The sequence below is a fragment of the Neoarius graeffei genome, chromosome 9 (assembly GCF_027579695.1).
Source record: "Neoarius graeffei isolate fNeoGra1 chromosome 9, fNeoGra1.pri, whole genome shotgun sequence".
Taxonomy (NCBI): Eukaryota; Metazoa; Chordata; class Actinopteri; order Siluriformes; family Ariidae; genus Neoarius; species Neoarius graeffei.
The window spans coordinates 82,777,133-82,802,698 of NC_083577.1; the positions used below are offsets into that span (position 1 = coordinate 82,777,133).

A 25,566-nucleotide genomic window follows, 5' to 3' on the forward strand; every position below is an offset into this window, starting at 1 on the left:
ATGCGCCATATTGTTGTAACTTTTTTTGAGAGACCCGCCGCCTACTTCAGCGCAGAATAGTGACGTTTGTGGCTTGTTGATGACGTGTAAGTCGGATGAATGCGACCTGGCGGTTCAGACTGAAGTCGCATATGAAAAGAGCGGATAGGGATCGGAATTAGGACCACATATCCAAACGGCCTGGGTCGGATTTGAAAAAATCGGATCTGTGTCGTTCATATTGTCAATAAAAGATCGGATACAGGTCACATATGGGCGAAAAGATCGGATTTGAGTCATTTCAGCCTGCAGTGTGAACGTAGCCTAAATGCGCGTTTGAGAGTCACGTGAGGTGTCGATAATAGTGATCACTTTCACCGGTGTCCATCATTATCAACACCCTGTGGGATTAAGGGACATTTACAACTGTTATGGATCGATCTTTGTGTAACATTGTTGAAGTAGATGAAGTACTTTAAAAAAATAAAACTGCTGATTTATAATATTTTTTTCTGATTCATAACAGAATGTTTATCGAGCATTTAGAATCTGATTGTAATAAATATAATTAGAGCAGAATTAAATTCCTAACATATAAAAAATGACATGCTTGAAATATTCAGATTTTTCTATTCCATTCAGAAAATATTATTTTTTGCAGTTTGTTGTAAATATCGACCACATATTACAATATCAGTAGACATTTTATATTTTGGTTGGAGGAATGACATGCAACCTTTGATGTGGATTGTCATGTGGTTACGATCTCAATCACCTGTTGACATTTATTGGTAAACGACAAAACTAGAAATTAATACAAACAACAACGAATGATGAACAAAATGTGATCTACGAAAATACTTAGAAAGTGGAACAAAAAGATTTTCTGACGCAGGTCAAACATTATCAGTTCATTTGTTTACAAACACTAGAATTACTTCCTCATTTACGTAAACACCAACAGCCATATATTTATATAAAATATATTTTGTACTGAATATAAGTCTGTGTAAAACAAATTTTAAATAAAAACTGTTTTGGTAACTTAATACCATATACCGATTTTTTTTTTTTTTTTTAATAAATAATCATCTGGGTGTCAATAATTGTGGAATGGTGTCGATAACTGTGGACAAAGGCGTCGATAACTGTGGAACGGTGTCACGTGATCTGATACGCTAAGTAATCGGGAATCAACTCATTTTTTTCCTAGTGGAAGTTTAAGTAATTATTCATGCACAATTAATGTATTGAAAGTCTTTTCTACTTTTGAAACGGCCAAATGATCGTTAAGGTGTCGATAATTGTAGCCGCCGCTCGAGTATTAAATATGTGGCAGGAAAGTGTGAATGCATCAAAAATATAAGAGCCAATCATGTTCTAATATGCAAATTCAGATCATACAGTGACAGTTTACCGGGGGAAAGGGTGAGCTTGTGTCAGATTGTGGTGTTTCTGCTGCATAGTCACAAAGCAGCTTTACTGAAATTCACACACACACACACACACACACACACACACACACACATATATATATATATATATATATATATATATATATATATATATATATATATATATATATTGTATGAAGATATGAAGTTTATCTTCGAGTGGTGAACATATTCATAAGTAAGCGAAGCGAATGAGTGAAAATATTTTCAACACAAGAAGATAAACTTCAGATTTTGGCACCACTGTGTAATGTTCTTTATATTCTTTAATATTGTTATCATATCGCTTATCCTCCATGTATTACGCCACTCTCCCCAATGGAGCATGAGCGTGCAATATTGTTATAATATTGCACGTTGGCAAGACAACACGACATCACACATCAGAGCTCATGTGAAGAGCCAATGACAAAACTTTTCTGCTCAGCATGCACAGAGTCATTTCTTTGTCGGCCGGGAAAAAGACAAGACGAGGCTAATCCAGTGCTACTGCTAGGATTAGCTATGCTATAATTAAGCACTAAATAAATAAACTGAAAACTGAAACCGAAGACACACTGAACACCCGGAAGGCTGCAAAAAATTAATTATACAGTGGTGTGAAAAAGTGTTTGCCCCCTTCCTGATTTCTTATTTTTTTGCATGTTTGTCACACTTAAATGTTTCAGATCGTCAAACAAATTTAAATATTACACAAAGATTACACAAGTAAACACAAAATGCATTTTTTAAATGAAGGTTTTTATTATTAAGGGGAAAAAAAATCCAAACCTACATGACCCTGTGTGAAAAAGTGATTCCCCCCCCCCCCCCCCCCCCCCCGTTAAAATACCTGTTCTCAATCAAGAAATCACTTAAATAGGACCTGCCTGACAAAGTGAAGTAGACCAAAAGATCCTCAAAAGCTAGACATCATGCTGCGATCCAAAGAAATTCAGGAACAAATGAGAAACAAAGTAATTGAGATCTATCAGTCTGGAAAAGGTTATAAAGCCATTTCTAAAGCTTTGGGACTCCAGCGAACCACAGTGAGAGCCGTTATCCACAAATGGCGACAACATAGAACAGTGGTGAACCTTCCCAGGAGTGGCCGGCCGACCAAAATTACCCCAAGAGCGCAGCGACGACTCATCCAAGAGGTCACAAAAGACCCCACAACAACATCCAAAGAACTGCAGGCCTCACTTGCCTCAGTTAAGGTCAGTGTTCATGACTCCACCATAAGAAAGAGACTGGGCAAAAATGGCCTGCATGGCAGAGTTCCAAGACGAAAACCACTGCTGAGCAAAAAGAACATAAAAGCTCGTCTCAGTTTTGCCAGAAAACATCTTGATGATCCCCAAGACTTTTGGGAAAATACTCTGTGGACTGACGAGACAAAAGTTGAACTTTTTGGAAGGTGTATGTCCCGTTACATCTGGCGTAAAAGTAACACAGCATTTCAGAAAAGGAACATCATACCAACAGTAAAATATGGCGGTGGTAGTGTGATGGTCTGGGGCTGTTTTGCTGCTTCAGGACCTGGAAGACTTGCTGTGGTAAATGGAACCATGAATTCTGCTGTCTACCAAAAAATCCTGAAGGAGAATGTCCGGCCATCTGTTCGTGACCTCGAGCTGAAGCGCACTTGGGTTCTGCAGCAGGACAATGATCCGAAACACACCAGCAAGTCCACCTCTGAACGGCTTAAGAGAAACAAAATGAAGACTTTGGAGTGGCCGAGTCAAAGTCCTCACCTGAATCTGATTGAGATGCTGTGGCATGACCTTAAAAAGGCGGTTTGTGCTCGAAAACCTTCCAATGTGGCTGAATTACAACAATTCTGCAAAGATGACTGGGCCAAAATTCCTACACAGCGCTGTAAAAGACTCATTGCCAGTTATTGCAAACGCTTGATTGCAGTTATTGCTGCTAAGAGTGGCCCAACCAGTTATTAGGTTTAGGGGCCAATCACTTTTTCACACAGGGTCATGTAGGTTTGGATTTTTTTTCCCTTAATAATAAAACCCTTCATTTAAAAAATGCATTTTGTTTTTACTTGTGATATTTGTCTAATATTTAAATTTGTTTGATGATCTGAAACATTTAAAGCTCATAGGCAACGGTTTTCAGTTTATGCACATTTGAAACTTTATATGTTAATAAAAAAAAAAACCTCTGTAATTTTCTTCTGGTCCCAAGAAGTATTGTTAATAAGTAATAATTAAAATAAGTTAGCGCGGATTGTGGTGAATTTCTGTCGGCTATTTCCGTGACCACTCGGCGCATGACGTCATTTAAGCCAAACAAACCGCTTGAGTTGAGTCCACTTCCGTGTATTTTCATTGCCGTTCAGCTTGATTACAGACGTGCGTTCAGGAATTTCCAAAGAAAAACCATGCCTTATTGTTGTGCAGTGAACTGTAACAACGTGACTGCTACACCGGCTGGAAGGTGACTTCACTGCTGCACTAACTCGTGGATAAGCTAGCACTGGCCTTTGAGAATGCTGATATGAAGAGAGTATGTATAATAATAATAATAGTAATATTGGCTGCCTTTTTTCATGGTATATCAGATAAATTCCATTCAGCTACTCATCTTCGACTCGTTCAATATCATGCTAGCTGAATGGAATATATCTGATATACCACTCAATGCCAGCCAATATTATTTAAATATGTCACTCAGATCTGCGATGTATTTTGCCTGAAAAATACAAGTTTTTCAACCTGAGAAGATTTTCATATCTTCAAGCCAATGTGTGATTTTCTTTTTATTATACTGACACATTCACAAACAAAAAGAACCCAAAATTATCAGAATATTTCATCAATTTCCTCACAAGTGACACATATAGTTATTTACCAGCTGGGAGGTCCGTATGGTGAAATACCGTGACCGAGGTCTTGAAAGTACTGAGCGAGGCCCTCTGGGCCGAGGTCAGTATTCAAGGCAGAGGTCACGGTATTTCACCATACGGACCGACCTTAAGCTGGTAAATAATATATTGATTTTTTTCTTTACCAAATTCTAACAGAAAACGAGAGCGCCCGAACGGGAAAACCGAGCCGAGCCGCCATTTTGAATCCTCATTCACAGCTGTAATGCAAATGGCTTCCTCCTCGGTATACAAGTGCACTTCCATGGCAGGAAAAAAACTACATTTTGCCGCCTATGTAGTCCCCTATTTATACAAAACTGAGTCATTCAGGATTCAGCCATGTTTTTGCTCGGCGTTAGCAACAGTTAGAGGTTTTTAGCTTTCTCCTGAAATGTTTTATTTCTTCTTCCTCAGGGCAGTAAAACTCGCTTTCACTGTGAACACTGTCATTATCGCTATCCATGCTGTAAAATTAATGCTATTCTCCTGAGAAATGCTCACAACAATTTATAATATTTTTGATAATCTTATAAATAAATCTGTTAGGACTAGGACTGTTTTGGCCTCTAGAGGCCGCTGTTATTTCCTTTTCATGTCGTGTTTATTTTGGCCTCTAGAGGCCGCCACTGTTCCTGTGTTTTGTGTTTGTGTTAATTGCCTAATTATCTTCACCTGTGTCCTTAATTAGTTTGTCTATTTATACCCCTGAGTTCAGTCCTCTTGTCACGGAGTCTTTGTGCTGTTATGTTTATCTCCAGTTTCCTTTGTACTGTGTTTTTTGATCTTCTTAGCTTTTGAATTTTTGCACTTTGCTTTTCTTTTGGATTATACTCTTTGGTTTTTTTTTTGTCTTTTGTTTTGCCCTGTATATAGTGTATATAGTTTAAATAAACCTTTTGATTCTTTTTCTACTTCCGCCTCACGCCTCTGCATTTGAGTCATCCCCCTGGTGGCCTAGTGGGGGTTTGCTGGATTATCACACCAACGAACCAGGTTCGAATCCCAGCAAAACCCTAACAGAAAGACTCCGTCATGACCGACTCAGCAGAGGCTGCTTCAACTGTCTACCCGGCCAACCTTCAGGGAATTATGGCAGCTTTGACACGCTTCGGAGCGACCATGGACGCTCATGGACGTACGCTCACCAGCCAACGTGAGGCCCTCGCTCGCCACGAGGAACTGCTTCAGCAAATTGGGAAAACCCTGGCACAGCTGACATCTCTGCCTGCATCTCCTGCTCCTGATCCAGTTCCTGCTCCTGATCCAGTTCCCACTCCTGCTCCAGTGCCTCCTGCAATGCTGCCTTCTTCACCTCGCGAACCCAGCCTTCCTGCACCACAGAGGTATGACGGCAAGCACAGTGAGTGCCGAGAGTTCCTTACCCAGTGTCAACTCACCTTTGAGCTTCAGCCTACCACCTACACTACGGATCGCCGCAAGATTGCCTTTGTGATCACCTTATTAGCTGGTAAGGCGCGAGCCTGGGCTACTGCTATCTGGCAAAGACAGGGACCTGAGTGCTTTGATTTCCAGCTGTTTTCTGAAGAGATGCTTCGGGTCTTCGATCAGGCAGACATCAGTACCGACGCAGCCCGAAAGCTCATGTCCATCCGGCAAGGAGGAAGCGTCGCAGATTACGCCATCTCGTTCCGAACACTCGCAGCAGTAAGTGGATGGAACGAGACTGCCCTGGTGTCAGCCTTCCACCATGGTCTGTCTGACCCCATCAAGGACGGTCTGGCCTCTATTGGATGCCCAAGTGACCTCGAAACCCTCATCTCACATGCTATTCGTCTGGACAACAGGATGAGAGAACGCCACCAAGCCTTGAGCCCCCCCAGCCTCCCTACCTCTACCTGGAGACCGTCTACCTCCTTCAGTGACTGTCCAGAACCCATGCAAGTGGGTCGTACTCGCCTCTCCGCATCTGAGAGGGAGCGCAGAAGGAGGGACAAGTGCTGCATCTACTGTGGCAAGCCTGGTCACTTCCGAGCATCATGTCCCGAACTCTTGGGAAAAGGACCGCCCCGTCCAGCCGAGGGAGGGTTGTGACGGGGCCTACCCTCTCTCCCGGACTCCCTGGCCAAGGAATCTACATCCCGGTCTCCATCTCCTGGGGTGAGTCTGTCCACTCTTGTCAAGCTTTGATAGACTCAGGGGCGGCTGGGAACTTTATGGATATTCACTTCGCCCAAAGCATCAATATTCCGACTGCACCTCTTGAAGTCCCACTGTCTGTGTCTGCCCTCGATGGCCAAGCGTTAGGTGATGGAAGAGTCACCCAAGTTACTTCTCCAGTTTTCCTCCAGTCTCAAGGTCACAAGGAAGAAATATCCCTGCACCTGATTCCTTCACCTGAGTTCCCAGTTATTCTAGGCCTTCCTTGGCTTACTCGCCACAACCCTCGCATAGACTGGGTAACAAGCCAGGTTGTGGAATGGGGCCCTGCATGCCATGCCTCTTGTCTGCTCTCTAGCTCTCCTGTGTCTCCTGCCGAGCCCCCTGATCTCACCGAGTTATCTCAAGTTCCCACAGAGTACTGGGATCTCAAGGAGGTATTCAGCAAGAGCAGGGCCGCCGTTCTTCCTCCGCACCGGGCCTACGACTGTGCCATCGACTTGCTCCCTGGGACTACCCCTCCTCGTGGCAGACTGTTTTCACTCTCTCAGCCAGAACGCAAGGCCATGGAGGAATACCTCAAAGATGCCCTGGTCTCTGGGTTTATTCGACCCTCCACTTCACCTGCTGGAGCCGGCTTCTTCTTTGTTGGCAAGAAGGATGGGGGGCTCCGACCATGTATTGATTACAGGGGCCTGAATAAGATCACTGTGCGCAACCGATATCCCCTTCCGCTGATGTCCACAGCTTTCGACCTGCTCCAAGGCGCCACCGTCTTCACCAAGTTGGACCTACGGAACGCATACCACCTCATCCGTATCCGACAGGGAGACGAGTGGAAGACTGCCTTTAACACCCCGTCTGGGCACTACGAATACCAGGTGATGCCCTTCGGACTCACCAACGCACCAGCTGTTTTTCAGGCCCTAATCAACGACGTCTTAAGGGACATGATTAACCTATACGTTTTTGTCTACCTCGACGACATCCTTATCTTTTCCAAGACCGTGCAGGAGCACCGCCACCATGTCCGCCAGGTTCTCCAGAGGCTGCTACAGAACAATCTGTTCGCCAAGGCCCAGAAATGCGAATTTCATGTTCCCGAGGTCTCCTTTCTGGGATTTATTGTACGGACAGGCCAACTCCAAATGGACCCTGCCAAGACCCTGGCCGTCCGGGATTGGCCTACTCCCAAGTCCGTTAAGGAGGTTCAGCGGTTCTTAGGATTCGCTAACTTCTACCGCAAGTTCATCAGGAACTTCAGTTCTGTGGCAGCACCCATGTCAGACCTCACCAAAGGGACAGGTGGATCTTATGGCTGGTCTCCTCAGGCAGAAAAGGCGTTCAAAGACCTCAAGGACCGCTTCTGCACGGCACCCATTCTGGTTCTCCCGGACACCTCCCAACCATTCATCGTGGAGGTGGACGCCTCGGACAGTGGTGTCGGCGCGGTGCTCTCTCAACGTTCGGAAGGAAAGCTGCACCCCTGCGCTTACTTCTCCCACCGCCTGAGTCCTGCTGAGTCCCGGTACGATGTGGGGGATCGAGAACTGCTAGCGGTCAAACTGGCCCTTGAGGAGTGGAGGCACTGGCTGGAGGGAGCACAACATCCATTCCTGGTTTGGACTGACCACAAGAACCTGGAGTACCTCCAGCAAGCCAAGAGACTGAACCCTCGACAGGCTAGGTGGGCCCTGTTTTTCAGTCGGTTTGACTTCACCCTCTCATACCGCCCCGGCTCCAAGAACACCAAACCTGACGCACTGTCCAGACTGTTCTCTGCCACTAACAGGGAGAATGAAGTCGGGCCTATTATCCCTGTGTCCCGGATTGTGGCCCCTGTCCGCTGGGGTATTGAGGAGGCTGTCCGACGAGCCCAACGCCAGGACCCCGGTCCTGGGACGGGGCCACCAGGCCTCTTGTACGTCCCACATCAAGCCCGGGCCAAGGTTCTCCAGTGGGGTCACTCTTCCCCTCTCACCGCCCACCCGGGAGCTCGGAGGACCCTGGACTTCCTGAAAAGACGCTTCTGGTGGCCTAACATGGAGAAGGAAGTAAGGTCATTTGTCCTGTCCTGTGAGGTTTGCACCAGAACCAAGAACCCACGACAGCGTCCCCAGGGTCTCCTGCATCCTCTGACCATTCCCCGGCGTCCCTGGTCCCACGTGGCAGTCGACTTTATCACGGGTCTCCCTGAGTCACAAGGTAACACGGTCATTTTGGTCTTAGTTGACAGATTCTCCAAGGCCTGCCGCTTCATACCACTGTGCAAACTCCCCTCTGCTCTTGAAACTGCGAAACTTTTGTTTAATCATGTCTTCCGAGTCTTTGGTCTTCCACAGGACAGCGTCTCAGACCGAGGGCCCCAGTTCTCCTCCCGAGTGTGGCACGGGTTCTGCAAGGTCATCGGAGCCACTGCCAGCCTCTCCTCTGGGTTTCACCCACAGTCCAATGGTCAGACGGAGAGGCTCAACCAGGACCTGGAAACCACCCTGCGAGGCCTGGCTATGGATAACCCGACATCGTGGAGCACCTGGCTGCCATGGGCAGAGTACGCCCACAACACCCTGCAGTCATCGGCCACCAAGCTGTCGCCATTCCAGTGCCAATTCGGGTTCCAGCCACCTCTGTTCCCAGACCAGGAGGAGGACGCGGGGGTGCCCTCGGTCAACCAATATGTGAGACGGTGTCGCAAGACCTGGAGCAAGGTCAGGAAGACCCTCATACAGACCTCCAGAACCAACCAGACTCAGGCCAACCGCCATAGAAGACCTGCACACGCTTTCCGCCCTGGGCAGCGTGTTTGGCTGTCCACTAAGGACCTTCCACTGCGGGTGGAGAACCGCAAGCTTGCTCCTCGCTACATTGGCCCCTTCAAGGTGGTGCGCAGGGTGAACCCTGTCTCCTACCGGCTCCAGTTGCCCCGGACTCTGAGGATCAACCCCACTTTCCATGTTTCCCTGTTACGGCCCGTACTGACGTCTACGTATGCCCCTGCCCCTAGGAACCCCCCACCCCCCCGCATCTTCCAGGGGCAGACTGTGTTCACTGTGAATCGCCTGCTTGACTCCCGCCGGGTCCGCGGCGGGTTGCAATATCTGGTGGACTGGGAGGGCTATGGTCCTGAGGAGCGCTGCTGGGTTCCTGCTCGGGATGTCCTTGATAAAGAACTATGTCGGGACTTCCATTCGGCCCATCCGGATCGCCCTGGGAACGTCAGGAGACGCTCCTAGAGGGGGGGGTCCTGTTAGGACTAGGACTGTTTTGGCCTCTAGAGGCCGCTGTTATTTCCTTTTCATGTCGTGTTTATTTTGGCCTCTAGAGGCCGCCACTGTTCCTGTGTTTTGTGTTTGTGTTAATTGCCTAATTATCTTCACCTGTGTCCTTAATTAGTTTGTCTATTTATACCCCTGAGTTCAGTCCTCTTGTCACGGAGTCTTTGTGCTGTTATGTTTATCTCCAGTTTCCTTTGTACTGTGTTTTTTGATCTTCTTAGCTTTTGAATTTTTGCACTTTGCTTTTCTTTTGGATTATACTCTTTGGTTTTTTTTTTTGTCTTTTGTTTTGCCCTGTATATAGTGTATATAGTTTAAATAAACCTTTTGATTCTTTTTCTACTTCCGCCTCACGCCTCTGCATTTGAGTCATCCCCCTGGTGGCCTAGTGGGGGTTTGCTGGATTATCACACCAACGAACCAGGTTCGAATCCCAGCAAAACCCTAACAAAATCTTATAAAAAAAATATAAATGTTGACAAAAAATGCGACTATGTTTGTTGTTGTTGTGAACAAGCGAGTCGGCAGAGGTCCGTAACCGGGGTCCATAACTGGGGTCTGTATCGTAGGATACGGACCTGCTTGCCAGCCAATCAGAGCGCACGATTTGATGGAAACCGGACCACGAAAAAATAGATTTATGTCCCGGTTTTGAATTTCGATGTCTCGAATGTAGCATGTATGAAAAATATGAGTGGTGTATTTCCCAGTAAAACACTCGTGTCCATACAGTGGTGCTTGAAAGTTTGTGAACCCTTTAGAATTTTCTATATTTCTGCATAAATATGACCTAAAACAACATCAGATTTTCACACAAGTCCTAAAAGTAGATAAAGAGAACCCAGTTAAACAAATGAGACAAAAATATTAGACTTGGCCATTTATTTATTGAGGAAAATGATCCAATATTACATATCTGCGAGTGGCAAAAGTATGTGAACCTCTAGGATTAGCAGTTAATTTGAAGGTGAAATTAGAGTCAGGTGTTTTCAATCAATGGGATGACAATCAGGTGTGAGTGGGCACCCTGTTTTATTTAAAGAACAGGGATCTATCAAAGTCTGATCTTCACAACATGTTTGTGGAAGTGTATCATGGCACGAACAAAGGAGATTTCTGAGGACCTCAGAAAAAGCGTTGTTGATGCTCATCAGGCTGGAAAAGGTTACAAAACCATCTCTAAAGAGTTTGGACTCCACCAATCCACAGTCAGACAGATTGTGTACAAATGGAAGAAATTCAAGACCATTGTTACCCTCCCCAGGAGTGGTCGACCAACAAAGATCACTCCAAGAACAAGGCGTGTAATAGTCGGCAAGGTCACAAAGGACCCCAGGATAACTTCTAAGCAACTGAAGGCCTCTCTCACATTGGCTAATGTTAATGTTCATGAGTCCACCATCAGGAGAACACTGAACAACAATGGTGTGCATGGCAGGGCTGCAAGGAGAAAGCCACTGCTCTCCAAAAAGAACATTGCTGCTCATCTGCAGTTTGCTAAAGATCACGTGGACAAGCCAGAAGGCTATTGGAAAAATGTTTTGTGGACAGATAACACCAAAATAGAACTTCTTGGTTTAAATGAGAAGCATTATGTTTGGAGAAAGGAAAACACTGCATTCCAACATAAGAACCTTATCCCATCTGTGAAACATGGTGGTGGTAGTATCATGGTTTGGGCCTGTTTTGCTGCATCTGGGCCAGGACGGCTTGCCATCATTGATGGAACAATAAATTCTGAATTATACCAACGAATTCTAAAGGAAAATGTCAGGACATCTGTCCATGAACTGAATCTCAAGAGAAGGTGGGTCATGCAGCAAGACAACGACCCTAAGCACACAAGTCGTTCTACCAAAGAATGGTTAAAGAAGAATAAAGTTAATGTTTTGGAATGGCCAAGTCAAAGTCCTGACCTTAATCCAATCGAAATGTTGTGGAAGGACCTGAAGCGAGCAGTTCATGTGAGGAAACCCACCAACATCCCAGAGTTGAAGCTGTTCTGTACGGAGGAACGGGCTAAAATTCCTCCAAGCCGGTGTGCAGGACTGATCAACAGTTACCGTAAACGTTTAGCTGCAGTTATTGCTGCACAAGGGGGTCACACCAGATACTGAAAGCAAAGGTTCACATACTTTTGCCACTCACAGATATGTAATATTGGATCATTTTCCTCAATAAATAAATGACCAAGTATAATATTTTTGTCTCATTTGTTTAACTGGGTTCTCTTTATCTACTTTTAGGACTTGTGTGAAAATCTGATGATGTTTTAGGTCATATTTATGCAGAAATATAGAAAATTCTAAAGGGTTCACAAACTTTCAAGCACTGTATATATATATATATATATTACACACACATATGATTATATATATATATATATATATATATATATATATATATATATATATATATATATATATCCACGTTTTAATTTTCAGTGCAGTTTTCTCTGTGTGTATGGTGTGTGTATGTGTGTTTGTGTATCACCTGTCCAGGCTCAGCAACCTGCTGCGTGCTGTCTCTAGGCGCTCTGAGTATTTTTCTGACATGTTGATGAAGGCCCTGATGATGGATTCTTTGGCCTCAGGGTAAGGGCAGTGTGCGGTCAGGATCTCCTCTGGTATCTGCTCCAGAACACCAACATACTCCTCAACTGCAGCAGCATCCAGTCGCTCCTACAGCAGAACACTAACTATAAGTTCAAGGAAGCAGACAAATCTGATCAACCTAAGAAATATATGTGCTGACAGTCAAAGGTTTCTGAACCCCTGGAGTGATTTACTTATCATTTAAACTTTATTTGTGCCAAAGCTCCACAACTCAGTGCAGCTATATACCATGGAATACACAGTTGTGGTCAGAAGTTTACATACAGTGACATGAATGTCATCTTGGATATGAACGTCATGGCAATATTTGGGCTTTCAGTAATTTCTTTGAACTGTTCTTTTTCTGTGGCATAATGATTGTACAGCATACAGCTTTAATTAAAAAAAAAATAGAATTTGGTGCACAAGTTTTAATTTTCTTTTGGTTTTCTGAAATGAACACAGGGTCAAAATTATACATACAGGGTCAAAAATTTACATACACTCACTTAGATTATTAATTCAGAGATGCTGAAAATTCCAAAATGTCTCTTATCTTGCCAAGGCCGAGGTCTCTTAACTTCCTGTCAGTGATTATGGCTGACTACAGCTGGTAGCTTCTCTGTGCCTTCATAAAAAGGGTTTGTTTACAGCACTCATTGGATTGGCCAACACACAGTAAAATGGGAAAGTCCAAGGAGCTCAGTGCAGATCTGAGAAAGAGGATCACAGATGTACACAACTCCGGAATGTCTCTTGGAGCCATTTCTAAACAACTGCAAATTCCAAGATCAGTTCAAACAATTGTATCCAAGTTATTGTGAGGTGTAGTCACTTTGCCAAGCCACTTTGCTTCAAGAAAACCCAAACTGTCACCCTCAGCTGAAAGGAAATTGGTTTGGATGCTCAGGAACAACCTGGGAACCACGATGGCACCACCCTGCCATGAACTGGAAGCTGATGGATCACTGTCTACAGTTCAGATCACCATGGACTCAGAGGCTGCTATCCAATAAATAACCCCCTTGCTCCAAAATTGACACCTTCAAGCTTAAGTTTGAAGCTGACCACATGGACAAATAAAAAGCCTTCTGGAGGAAATTTGTATGGTCAGATGAGACAAAGATTGAGTTGTTTGGCCACAGTGACCACCATGTACACTGGGTGGACACTGTACCAGCTGGTGGTGGTGGTGATAGGATCATCATGCTCTGGGGTGGTTTTGCTGCCAGTGGAACTGGTTCATTGCACAAAGTGGATGGAATAATGAAGAAGGAGGACTACCTCAGAATTCTTCAGCATAAACCATTAGTAACTTGAACACGACTTGGGAGTTACAACAGGACAATGAAGCCAAACACGCATCAGAGCTGGTTGTGGAGGATAAAGCAGGCTAACATTAAGCTTAAAACAAGTCCTGACTTCAACCCTTTTGAAAATATAGGGACTGTGCTTATAAGTCAAGTCCATGCCAAGAAAAAAAAAAAATTAATTGAATTCCACCATGAGTCGTGAAATATTCAACCAGAATTCTGCCAGAAGCTTGTTCATCGTAAACAAAAATGTTTGGTCAAGGTGAATCTTGCGAAGAGACATTTTACCCAAATATTAGGTGTGCTGTATGTGTATAATTTTGACACTATGTGTATAATTTTGTCCCTGTGTTCATTTCAGAAAACCCAAAGAAAATTAAAACTTGTGCACCAAATTCTAGTGTGTTTTTTTAATTAAAGCTGTATGCTGTACAATCATTCTGCCACAGAAAAAGAACAGTTCAAAGAAATGACTGAAAGCCCAAATATTGCCATGACATTCATATCCAAGATGGCATTCATGTCACTGTATTTAAACTTCTGAACTTCTGACCACAACTGTATGTCAAGATATGTACTTCTTCGCAGTGTAATTTACACTTGGATATATTCATTTTGTGCTTTTTCTCTCAGAAAAACGCTCCAGTTTTGTTTTAATTGTCAAATAAATACAGTACTCAGAGTAAATTTTACCTGATGCCTACACTGTTAAAAAAAAAAAAAGTCAGTAAAATCAACAGTAAAATTCTGTGAAATCACGACATAAAAATTCTGTAAAGCAAAATACAGTGATTGTGTTTATTTACCTCTGTGATGTTGTATAATGTCAAACCGAAAATGATTGTGAATTTTAAAATAAAAAAATTGCAAATAATATTGTATTTTATTGTGGAAAACACACATTTTTGTATTTTGTACAGAGAAAAGTTGTATCCTTCACAACAACATAAATTATTTTTTTTTTTACATTTTAGCAGTGTAAAAATAACATTTAACGTCTGTGATTATTAAATCCTGACCAATGTCTGTGAAATTAACATTAAGATGCCGTAAAATCATGACATCAAAAATCTGTAACAAGAAAAACAATGAATCAGTGTATAATTTAAAGCAATATATTGTAAAAAAAAAAAACAGAACAATGAATAATTGTTAATTTTACACTTAGTATATGTGAAAAGGATCATATTTCCTTGTAGAATTTATATGTTACTGTATTATAAACATAGAAAATTTTTAATATTTGAACCAACGCAATACAGTTAAAATTACAATATGGCTTGTTTTAAATAACTGAAATAAACTGCAGCCTATAGCATTTTACAAATTCATATGTTGTGATTTCCGGTTAAATGCTGTAACTAGTATAACATGAAGAAGTCTAGAATCAATATAAACTTGTTGAGAACTGAGATCTATTTCGCAGCTTAGCATAGCATTTTTCAAACTGCACGTACCAATCACAGAGCAGCACTGTTTGTGAACTCTTCTGTCATTGGACACTACTTTATTGCGGGAGAAATTGGTGCGGAGCATACGGACTTGGAGTTGTGGGAGCAGAGGTAGTGAGGAGCAGTATCGCAGAGAGGAATATCGAGGAGGAGCAGAAACAATTAGCAAAACACTGCTAACATTGAGAGGCTATGTTCTGCACTGTCGCATTCATAGAAATGAACCATGTTGTGTTTTCCAGTGTGTTGGCGTTGACTGGAAGCGAACATTTTGCACGTATACCGCTATCAAAGCTCACTTTTACCGCATACACAATGTGCCCGAACCTTCTCACAGTAGAGCAGTTGTCACGGATTTGAAATGCGCCGTTTCGCTGTGTGCGTGCCAGTTTCATACTGTAAAAGAGCTCCTACACCATTTGAAAGAGCATGTAGTTGAAGGGCGAGCTGTATCATGTCCTATAATTGGTTGTAAAATGTGTTCACTAAGAAATCATCTTTCCCTGCTCATATGTCACGCAAACACAGAGCATGTTCTGTGGAAAACATAATATGTATATGGAAACAGTGTCTCAGTCATGGCACTGTATGTAAGGATGCTTCCCAAATCTCACCAGATCCATCGACTAGTGAAAACAGTGAACTCCCACAGAATTTCAGTGAGGCCTTCCTCAGGAATATTTGTTTATTCTATCAAAGATTGCAAGGGCAGCTCCTTCTCCCAGCTTCAACAATACAGACTATTGTTGAAGAGATGCAAAATCTGCATGAGTTAGGACCAGTGATGGGAATAACGGCGTTATTTTTTTTTAGTAACGAGTAATCTAACTAATTACTTTTTACATTGTTATACCGATGGTTTACTCCAGGGTACTGGAGAGGAGAATTCGGCCAATAGTCGAACCTCGGATCCAGGAGGAACAATGTGGTTTTCGTCCTGGTCACGGAACACTGGACCAGCTCTATACCCTTCATAGGGTGCTCGAGGGTTCATGGGAGTTTGCCCAACCGGTCCACATGTGCTTTGTGGATCTGGAGAAGGCATTCGACCATGTCCGTCATGGTATTCTGTGGGGGGGTGCTTCAGGAGTATGGGGTTCGGGGCTCTTTGCTAATGGCTGTCCGGTCCCTGTACGAACGGAGCAGGAGTCTGGTTCGCATTGCCGGCAGTAAGTCAGACCTGTTCCCAGTGCATGTTGGACTCCGGCAGGGCTGCCCTTTGTCACCGGTTCTGTTCATAATCTTTATGGACAGAATTTCTAGGCGCAGCCAGGGGCCGGAAGGAATCCTGTTTGGGAACCACAGGATTTCATCTCTGCTTTTTGCAGATGTTGTCCTGTTGGTGTCTTCAAACCAGGACCTTCAGCATGCACTGGGGCGGTTTGCAGTCGAGTGTGAAGCGGCTGGGATGAGAATCAGCACCTCCAAGTCCGAGGCCATGGTTCTCAACCGGAAAAGGGTGGCTTGCCCTCTCCAGGTTGGTGGAGAAGTCCTGTCTCAAGTGGAGGAGTTTAAGTATCTTGGGATCTTGTTCACGAGTGAGGGAAGGATAGAGCGTGAGATCGACAGGCGGATTGATGCGGCCTCCGCAGTGATGCGGTCGCTTTAGCGGTCCGTCGTGGTGAAGAAGGAGCTGAGCCAAAAGGCGAAGCTCTCGATTTACCGGTTGATCTATGTTCCGACTCTCACCTATGGTCATGAGCTTTGGGTAATGACCGAAAGAACAAGATCGCGGATACAAGCGGCTGAAATGAGTTTCCTTCGCAGGGTGGCTGGGCGCTCCCTTAGAGATAGGGTGAGAAGCACAGTCACTCGGGAGGAGCTCGGAGTAGAGCCGCTGCTCCTTCACATCGAGAGGAATCAGCTGAGGTGGCTCGGGCATCTCTTTCAGATGCCTCCTGGACGCCTCCCTGGGGAGGTGTTCCAGGCATGTCCCCCCAGGAGGAGGCCCCGGGGAAGACTCAGGACACGCTGGAGGGACTATGTCTCTCGGCTGACCTGGGAACGCCTCGGTGTTCTTCCCAAGGAGCTGGCCGAGGTGTCTGGGGAAAGGGAAGTTTGTGCTTCCGTGCTCAGACTGCTGCCTCCGCGACCCGGCCCCGGATAAGCGGAAGAAGACGAGACGAGATAGTTATAACGCCGTTCCCGTTACTTACAATAAAATGCTATGCGTTACTTTATTAAAGCTGTTTTCATCTGGCACGCTGCTCGTTCAGCCTTTCTTTACTCTGCTTTAGTGTGGGGCAGGGGAGATGCAAGACAACGGCATAGTAAGCCAATCAGAGTAGATTTGGACAACATACGTACAACATATGTAGGTAGGCTACGTCTACTGTACTACTGCGCACACTTTTAATCAGAAGACACAGCGATGGCGAGCGGTCAGCCCAAGACTGCGTTTTCAAATTGGAAATACAGCCATTACTGTTCATTACTTGAAATAAAAGGCAAAAATGTCTGCGTGCAATGCACATTATGTCGAGGAACAAAGCGTTTGTCCTCGTCAGTGGCCAGTAATTCAAACCTTATGAAACACATAAGTCATTATGTGTTTCATAAGGTTTGAAACACATAATGACTTGTGTCATTAAACTCAGTCATTAAACACATTTAACATTCACTTTTATTATGATTACATTAATTGAATTTGATTTTTTTGGGGGGAGTAACACAAAATGTAACGGAATAATTACTTTCCCTGGTAATTAGTTACTTTTATGACAAACTAACTCAGTTACTTTTTGGGAAAAGTAACTAGTAACTATAACTCATTACTTTTTGAAAGTAACGTGCCCAACACTGGTTAGGACAGGATTACACTTTAAGTAATCTTCGTTCACTTTTAAAAGATGACATGAGTCTAACAGATGATGACGTCACTAAAATCTGTGATTCTTTTAGAGTTCTTTTAGAGATTCAGATCAAGCGGCTGCTCCGAAGATGTGAAAGAAATGGTCCTGCTGCTGGTGGCCTATTTTGAGGAAAGGGAAGAGATGATGCTTTCTAATGTGGAGGACACCTGTCTGGCAAGGGAAGTCCAGATAGACAAGCTCCCCTTAACTCCTACCATTATTGTCTGTGGTAAGTTAACTTTTTGTTGGTCTGTTTCTTTTTATGTCTGGATGAATTCATGGTGCTTGTTTTTGTTATTGTGAACTGTATAAATCATGTGTTTGTCTGTCTGTCTGTCTGTCTCTGTGTGTGTCTGTGAATCAGTCTGTGTGTCTGTCTGTCTGTCTGTCTGTCTGTCTGTGCCCTGAAAAGTGTCAGGAGCCCAGCCATTCGTTTCACTCACATTTGAGTGTGATTCCTTCTTTTTTAGGGCGATCCTGCTTTACTTCCACACGGTTTAGAAGAAGAAGAAGAAAGAAGAAATCTTTATTTATCACATGCACACTTCAAGCACAGTGAAATTCATCCTCTGCATTTAACCCATCTGAAGCAGTGAACACACTCAGAGCAGTGGGCAGCCACACCAGAGCGCCCGGGGAGCAGTCGGGGTCAGGTACCTTGCTCAAAGGCACCTCAGCCCAAGGCTAACCTAACTGCATGTCTTTGGATTGTGGGGGAAACCGGAGCACCCGGAGGAAACCCACGCAGACACGGAGAGAACATGCAAACTCCACACAGAAAGGCCCTCGCCGGCTGCTGGGTTCAAACCCGGAACCTTCTTGCTGTGAGGCGACAGCGCTAACCACTACACCACCGTGCCGCTCAGTGTTGACAGAACCATTGTTCAAGAGAACATCCCCTCCTTTGTGTCGTCAATATGTATGATGTTTGGAAGCTACTACAGCTTCAACATCCTTTATCCATCCGAGCTGGCAGGAACCCTAGAGTTCCTGCAGAGGTGTGTTATTTTGGATTGTTCAGCCAACATTTTCTCTGTATTGAACTGTAACAACAACAAAAAAGTTTAAAAAAAATGCTTGATGTGGTATTTTATTGTTGTTGTTTTGGAAGTTACTTTATCATGAATACATTTTGTCTGTTTTTCTTCTGTTTCCCAAGGTGCTTTTTCTCCATAAATCCTGAGAAGGGGACGAAAGCAGAGAAGACCAGTACCTCCCGTCTACACGTGAACCCCAGAGTCCTCACCTTGATCCAAGACCTTTCAGATCATGAGTGGCGGGACATCTGAATCTGGACTCAAGCAAGCCATGGTTTGTGGTGATGTCCTCGTAACAGATAAAACTTTTCTATGGGTGGGTTAGTTCTTTAAACTTTAACAGTAAGCATTACAGATGAAAATCTTTGTTAGAAGTTGTGAGTTTGATTGTGTTTGTGAGTGTGCATGCAAGCCTGTGTCTGTGAGTCTTAGTGCATCTGTGAGTCAGTCTGTCGGTGTCTACGGTATGTGTGCGTCTGTGAGTCTCAGTGTGTCTGCAAGTCTGTGTATTTTATCATTCATATATTTGTCTGTTTTTCTTCTGTTTCCCAAGATACTACTTCTCCATCAACACAGAGGGCATGGAAGTGGAGAAGAGCAGCAGTTCCCGTCTACACTTGAACCCCAGAGTCCTCACCTTGATCCAAGAAGGTTGCTTATGGTTGCTTAGTTACTTAAGCTTGCATTATTATGTTACATATTAAAATATTGGTTTGAAGTTGTGACAGTCTGGTTGCACGTGTGTTTCTTTATATTCAAGGTCTTTTTATTTAACCCTTGTTTAACCAGGAAAAGTCCCGTTGAGTCACAGTGATTCTTCTTCCAGGGAGTCCTGGCCAAGTGGCAGCAAGTTAAAAGTTAAAAAAACACAAAGACAGAGGACAACACTACCAAAACACTAAAGACTAAATCAGACTACAAAGCACACAAAACAGTGGAATATGTGCTGTAACTAAACATATAACATACACTAAATACACCAAGTCAAAGGAACACAACTAAAACAAGACAAATCTCATAAACATAACAAAAACAACTGACAGTACAGCCAAGAACAGGGCAATTCCATGTAAATGTCAACCTCACCATGCAAAAATAAAGCAACATGTAATTCATCAAAACCACTCCCAAAGATATCACCTAGGCCTGTATTTTAAGGGGCGGTCACACAGCACTCCGCGTCTATATCACGTACAAAAAGATACAAAAATCTGGTGGACGTGGTCGTAAGTGCTAATTTTTGGTCAATTTTGGCTTTGCCGTGCTTTGTACGGGGTATGGCCGTCGGCGGCTGTTTCACTGCTGCAGCACTGCCTAAGCACAGCTAACCAAGTCCAGCCACGCACCCAGATGTTCCGTACCACCCTCCTCCTCCTCCTCCTCCTCCTTCTTCTCTCAGCAAGGATATGTTGAGCCTGTATCAGTTGGTTCTGTTGGTGCTGGAGCATTAAGATGAGGACATCACAGTGTTGAGGGTTCATGTTCACCCCTTGACATCTAGACTGCAAGTGCCGAGGTCTCAGAAAATTACGATATTTATACATGCCGCAAATCAAAAGTGATGCAGAAGTGATTAGACAGTGATCAATCGAATTTAGAACTTGTTTGAGACGTCGTTTAACAGGCTTAGACAGTGCTATGTACGCGGAAAAATCCATTTCTCAGTGATAAGCCGCTAAACACACGCTATATCCTGTGATACCAACGCGTAACACCCGTCCGATGACCGTGCTCTGCCCGTGATAGACCGCCAAACTTTCGCGTCTTACCACGTCTCCCCAAGTTTTAATAACGGCCGGGACACTGATTATCACGTGTTTTTCACGTGTGTTGCACGTCTTTACCACGTGTGCCGGCCGTGGTTGTCCGCGGTCTAAAGTTTTGAGCAGTCCAAAACTTTTTGCCGCGTCCGACGCCGTTCCGATTTTCCCCTGCGTCCTGTCACGTCTGTATATCGACTGTAACACGTCTTAACTTCGACATCAACACGAACAACATCGTCTGCTTCACGGGAGAGCACTTTTTGACGGGTTTTGGCCGTGATAAAGCGCTGTGTGACCGGGCCTTTACAGATGTGAATAAGTTGAACCAATTTGTCACAAGAATCGTTCCCTTCACCTTAATATGTCAGTCTTTCTTTCTTATAATGTAAAACCCAAGCTAAAATCAACTTTGATCATGTACAATTCTATATTATTGCCACAAGCCACAGAAATGTATGCTAAAATCCACAAAACAGCAAAACAACAGCCATCCTAAATATTATTTAAGAACTTTGATAGTTTTAGCTGATATTTAGAGAGTTTTTCAAAGGGTTATGGTGGTTAAATTGCTGATTTTCTAAACATATGCCATGTCTATTTCAGACGCGTCACATCCGTAACGGAATTTCGTCACATCCATAACGCTGACTTTTCCTTCTGAAACTCTGCATGAAATACAAAATATTTTAAACAAAGATTTTTTAATATTCACCTTGGACCCCTCTATCAAATGGATATCTCCATTTCGACATTAGGTTCACAATTTCACAGAGTTTGATAAAAATGTACAGTCACCCAAGAAAAGTGATACTTTTTCTGTCACATCCATAACGCATCTTTTATTGGCATTTTCTGGCATGCCCTAGATGTACTATGGGAATTGTTCTTGTTCTATCACTTCTCCAGTATGGTACAGCCTTAAAATATGCAACACCTGTTTAAATACTGGGAGACAATAAAGCATGCACTGGGTCATTTGTTGGCATTTTGAGTTCAAGTGTCACGTCCGTAACGCTGGAATTGCTCAACACTAAAGACAAGAGACTGCAAGAAGACAAGACTCACATAAATTCTAAGATAAAACACAAACTAAACAACAATAAAAGGATTTTAAAAAAAACGTAGACACATGGGCACCATATTTAAAAGCAATGGCACTGCTCTGTACAGTAAGAGCTGATTTTAAAAGATTTTTAAAAGTATTAACAGAAGGAAGTGTCTCTAGGTGTAGTGTGTTCTGAAGTTCATTCCAAACGTACATATGGTGCATAGAAGGAAAAAGAGGTCTTGCCCAGTTCAGTCCTTATAGACCCCTTCGCATGTTTGTAAACAAACCGACCGTTGCCAGGATGCGCGCGCAGCCTGGACCCAGAAACAATGGCGCTGCCCATAGACCGGCATTATGAGCTGTCAGATTATGCCAAACAATTGTCGTTACAAGATCGAGAATGCTACATAAATAAGTTAACTCTAACAAGTGGACATCGCCTACCGGATCCATATTTAATTAAAGAGTGGACAGACGATGTTAGTAAGTTCCCTGGTATACAATGGCCAGATATATACTCGTACCTGATTGACAAGACTTCAGTGTACACCCACGAAAAACTTCGTGCCTACAAGTCATTAGACGCATATGATTATGTTATGTGCGGGCATGTACAACTTGATTAACAATGGGACATTCATATTCATTTTGTTTTAATCAAATTATGCCAGTGATGTGATGGCAATGTGGCTTTAGCTACAACAGCAAATCCCAACACTAAACAGCAATTTGCAGGAGGTGATGGCATGAAAGGAATGGTAGTGTAAAGAGTGCAGCTAAGAGAAATCAGAGCTGCGTAAAAAGCGAGAGGCAGAGAGCAGAAATGAAACCGAACGGGGCGGGAGCTAGGTTAGAGCAGTCAGCGTAAGTTGGCATTTAGAGTGAGGGCACACAATTTTACCTTTCCATCCTTGCTTTAAAATTGTGATTTTCGGCATACGCAAATAATGATGGCACAAAATCTGGACTGCTTGAGTCAAGCGAGACCTCTCCTACAAACAAAATTGCACGCAAAGCTAAGTTAACATGCTAACAATATTCATTACACTGTGTAACTATGACCCAGCTAATCAGACAAACGTTACCAAAGTATTTTGCTACATCAATAAACGAAGACTAGAAAGAATAAAAAAGAGATTTAATAAATAGCCTGATCTTACTTGTGATGAAGTGGGCGCTGCAAACCCGCGCATTTTTGATAGTGCTTTCATCCCAGTCTACACGTTTGATGGCTTGTAGCCATAGACGTCGGCGATTTTTTTGGAATGGGTGAGATCCTGCTGGAATTCTGTACATTTTAACCCCATCACTGCTACGATTCTGACACCCGACAACACAACAACTAGGCATTTCTGAGTTTTTTTTGGGTCCAGGCTGCGCGCGCAATTTCTGCTTACGTATGAATGACGTTTACTGCGAAGAGGTCTATTGAGGGTGTGATTATCTCATTAGCCGCTTTATCCTGTTCTACAGGGTTGCAGGCAAGCTGGAGCCTATCCCAGCTGACTACGGGCGAAAGGCGGGGTACACCCTGGACAAGTCGCCAGGTCATCACAGGGCTGACACATAGAGACAAACAACCATTCACACTCACATTCACACCTACGGTCAATTTAGAGTCACCAGTTAACCTAACCTGCATGTCTTTGGACTGTGGGGGAAACCGGAGCACCCGGAGGAAACCCACGCGGACACGGGGAGAACATGTAAACTCCACACAGAAAGGCCCTCGCCGGCCCCGGGGCTCGAACCCAGGACCTTCTTGCTGTGAGGCGACAGCGCTAACCACTACACCACCGTGCCGCCCTAACTTTGATCATGTACAATTCTATATTATTGCCACAAGCCACAGAAACGTATGCTAAAATCCACAAAACAGCAAAACAATAGCCATCCTAAATATTATTTAAGAACTTTGATAGTTTAGCTGATATTTAGAGAGTTTTTCAAAGGGTTATGGTGGTTAAATTGCTGATTTTCTAAACATATGCCATGTCTATTTCAGACGCGTCACATCCGTAACGGAATTTCGTCACATCCATAACGCTGACTTTTCCTTCCGAAACTCTGCATGAAATACAAAATATTTTAAACAAAGATTTTTTAATATTCACCTTGGACCCCTCTATCAAATGGATATCTCCATTTCGACATTAGGTTTACGATTTCACAGAGTTTGATAAAAATGTACAGTCACCCAAGAAAAGTGATACTTTTTCTGTCACATCTATAACGCATCTTTTATTGGCGTTTTCTGGCATGCCCTAGATGTACTATGGGAATTGTTCTTGTTCTATCACTTCTCCAGTATGGTACAGCCTTAAAATATGCAACACCTGTTTAAATACTGGGAGACAATAAAGCATGCACTGGGTCATTTGTTGGCATTTTGAGTTCAAGTGTCACGTCCGTAACGCTGGAATTGCTCAACACTAAAGACAAGAGACTGCAAGAAGACAAGACTCACATAAATTCTAAGATAAAACACAAACTAAACAACAATAAAAGGATTTAAAAAAAAAACGTAGACACATGGGCACCATATTTAAAAGCAATGGCACTGCTCTGTACAGTAAGAGCTGATTTTAAAAGATTTTTAAAAGTATTAACAGAAGGAAGTGTCTCTAGGTGTAGTGTGTTCTGAAGTTCATTCCAAACGTACATATGGTGCATAGAAGGAAAAAGAGGTCTTGCCCAGTTCAGTCCTTATAGACCCCTTCGCATGTTTGTAAACAAACCGACCGTTGCCAGGATGCGCGCGCAGCCTGGACCCAGAAACAATGGCGCTGCCCATAGACCGGCATTATGAGCTGTCAGATTATGCAAAACAATTGTCGTTACAAGATCGAGAATGCTACATAAATAAGTTAACTCTAACAAGTGGACATCGCCTACCGGATCCGTATTTAATTAAAGAGTGGACGGATGATGTTAGTAAGTTCCCTGGTATACAATGGCCAGATATATACTCGTACCTTATTGACAAGACTTCAGTGTACACCCACGAAAAACTTCGTGCCTACAAGTCTTTAGACGCATATGATTATGTTATGTGCGGGCATGTACAGAACGTGTTTTACACTGAAATTGTTTTAATCAAATTATGCCAGTGATCTGATGGCAATGTGGCTTTAGCTACAACAGCAAATCCCAACACTAAACAGCAATTTGCAGGAGGTGATGGCATGAAAGGAATGATAGTGTAAAGAGTGCAGCTAAGAGAAATCAGAGCTGCGTAAAAAGCGAGAGGCAGAGAGCAGAAATGAAACTGAACGGGGCGGTAGCTAGGTTAGAGCAGTCAACGTAAGTTGGCATTTAGAGTGAGGGCACACAATTTTACCTTTCCATCCTTTCTTTAAAATTGTGATTTTCGGCATACACAAATAATGATGGCACAAAATCTGGACTGCTTGAGTCAAGCGAGACCTCTCCTACAAACAAAATTGCACGCAAAGCTAAGTTAACATGCTAACAATATTCATTACATTGTGTAACTATGACCCAGCTAATCAGACAAACGTTACCAAAGTATTTTGCTACATCAATAAACGAAGACTAGAAAGAATAAAAAAGAAAGATTTAATAAATAGCCTGATCTTACCTGTGATGAAGTGGGCGCTGCAAACCCGCGCATTTTTGATGGTGCTTTCATCCCAGTCTACACGTTTGATGGCTTGTAGCCATAGACGTCGGCGATTTTTTTGGAATGGGTGAGATCCTGCTGGAATTCTGAACATTTTAACCCCATCACTGCTACGATTCTGACACCCGAAAACACAACAACTAGGCATTTCTGAGTCTTTTTTGGGTCCAGGCTGC

General features: G+C 43.5%; 1 protein-coding gene across 1 annotated transcript in view; it reads right to left on the bottom strand.

Moving 5' to 3' along the window:
• Positions 1-25,566, bottom strand: part of LOC132892045 (coiled-coil domain-containing protein 148-like) — a 353,986-nt gene that overhangs the window by 193,418 nt on the left and 135,002 nt on the right. Inside the window, exon 8 of the mRNA XM_060930375.1 lies at positions 12,183-12,370. Coding sequence (XP_060786358.1) covers positions 12,183-12,370 — 188 coding nt within the window. The remainder of the gene's footprint in view (positions 1-12,182; positions 12,371-25,566) is intronic.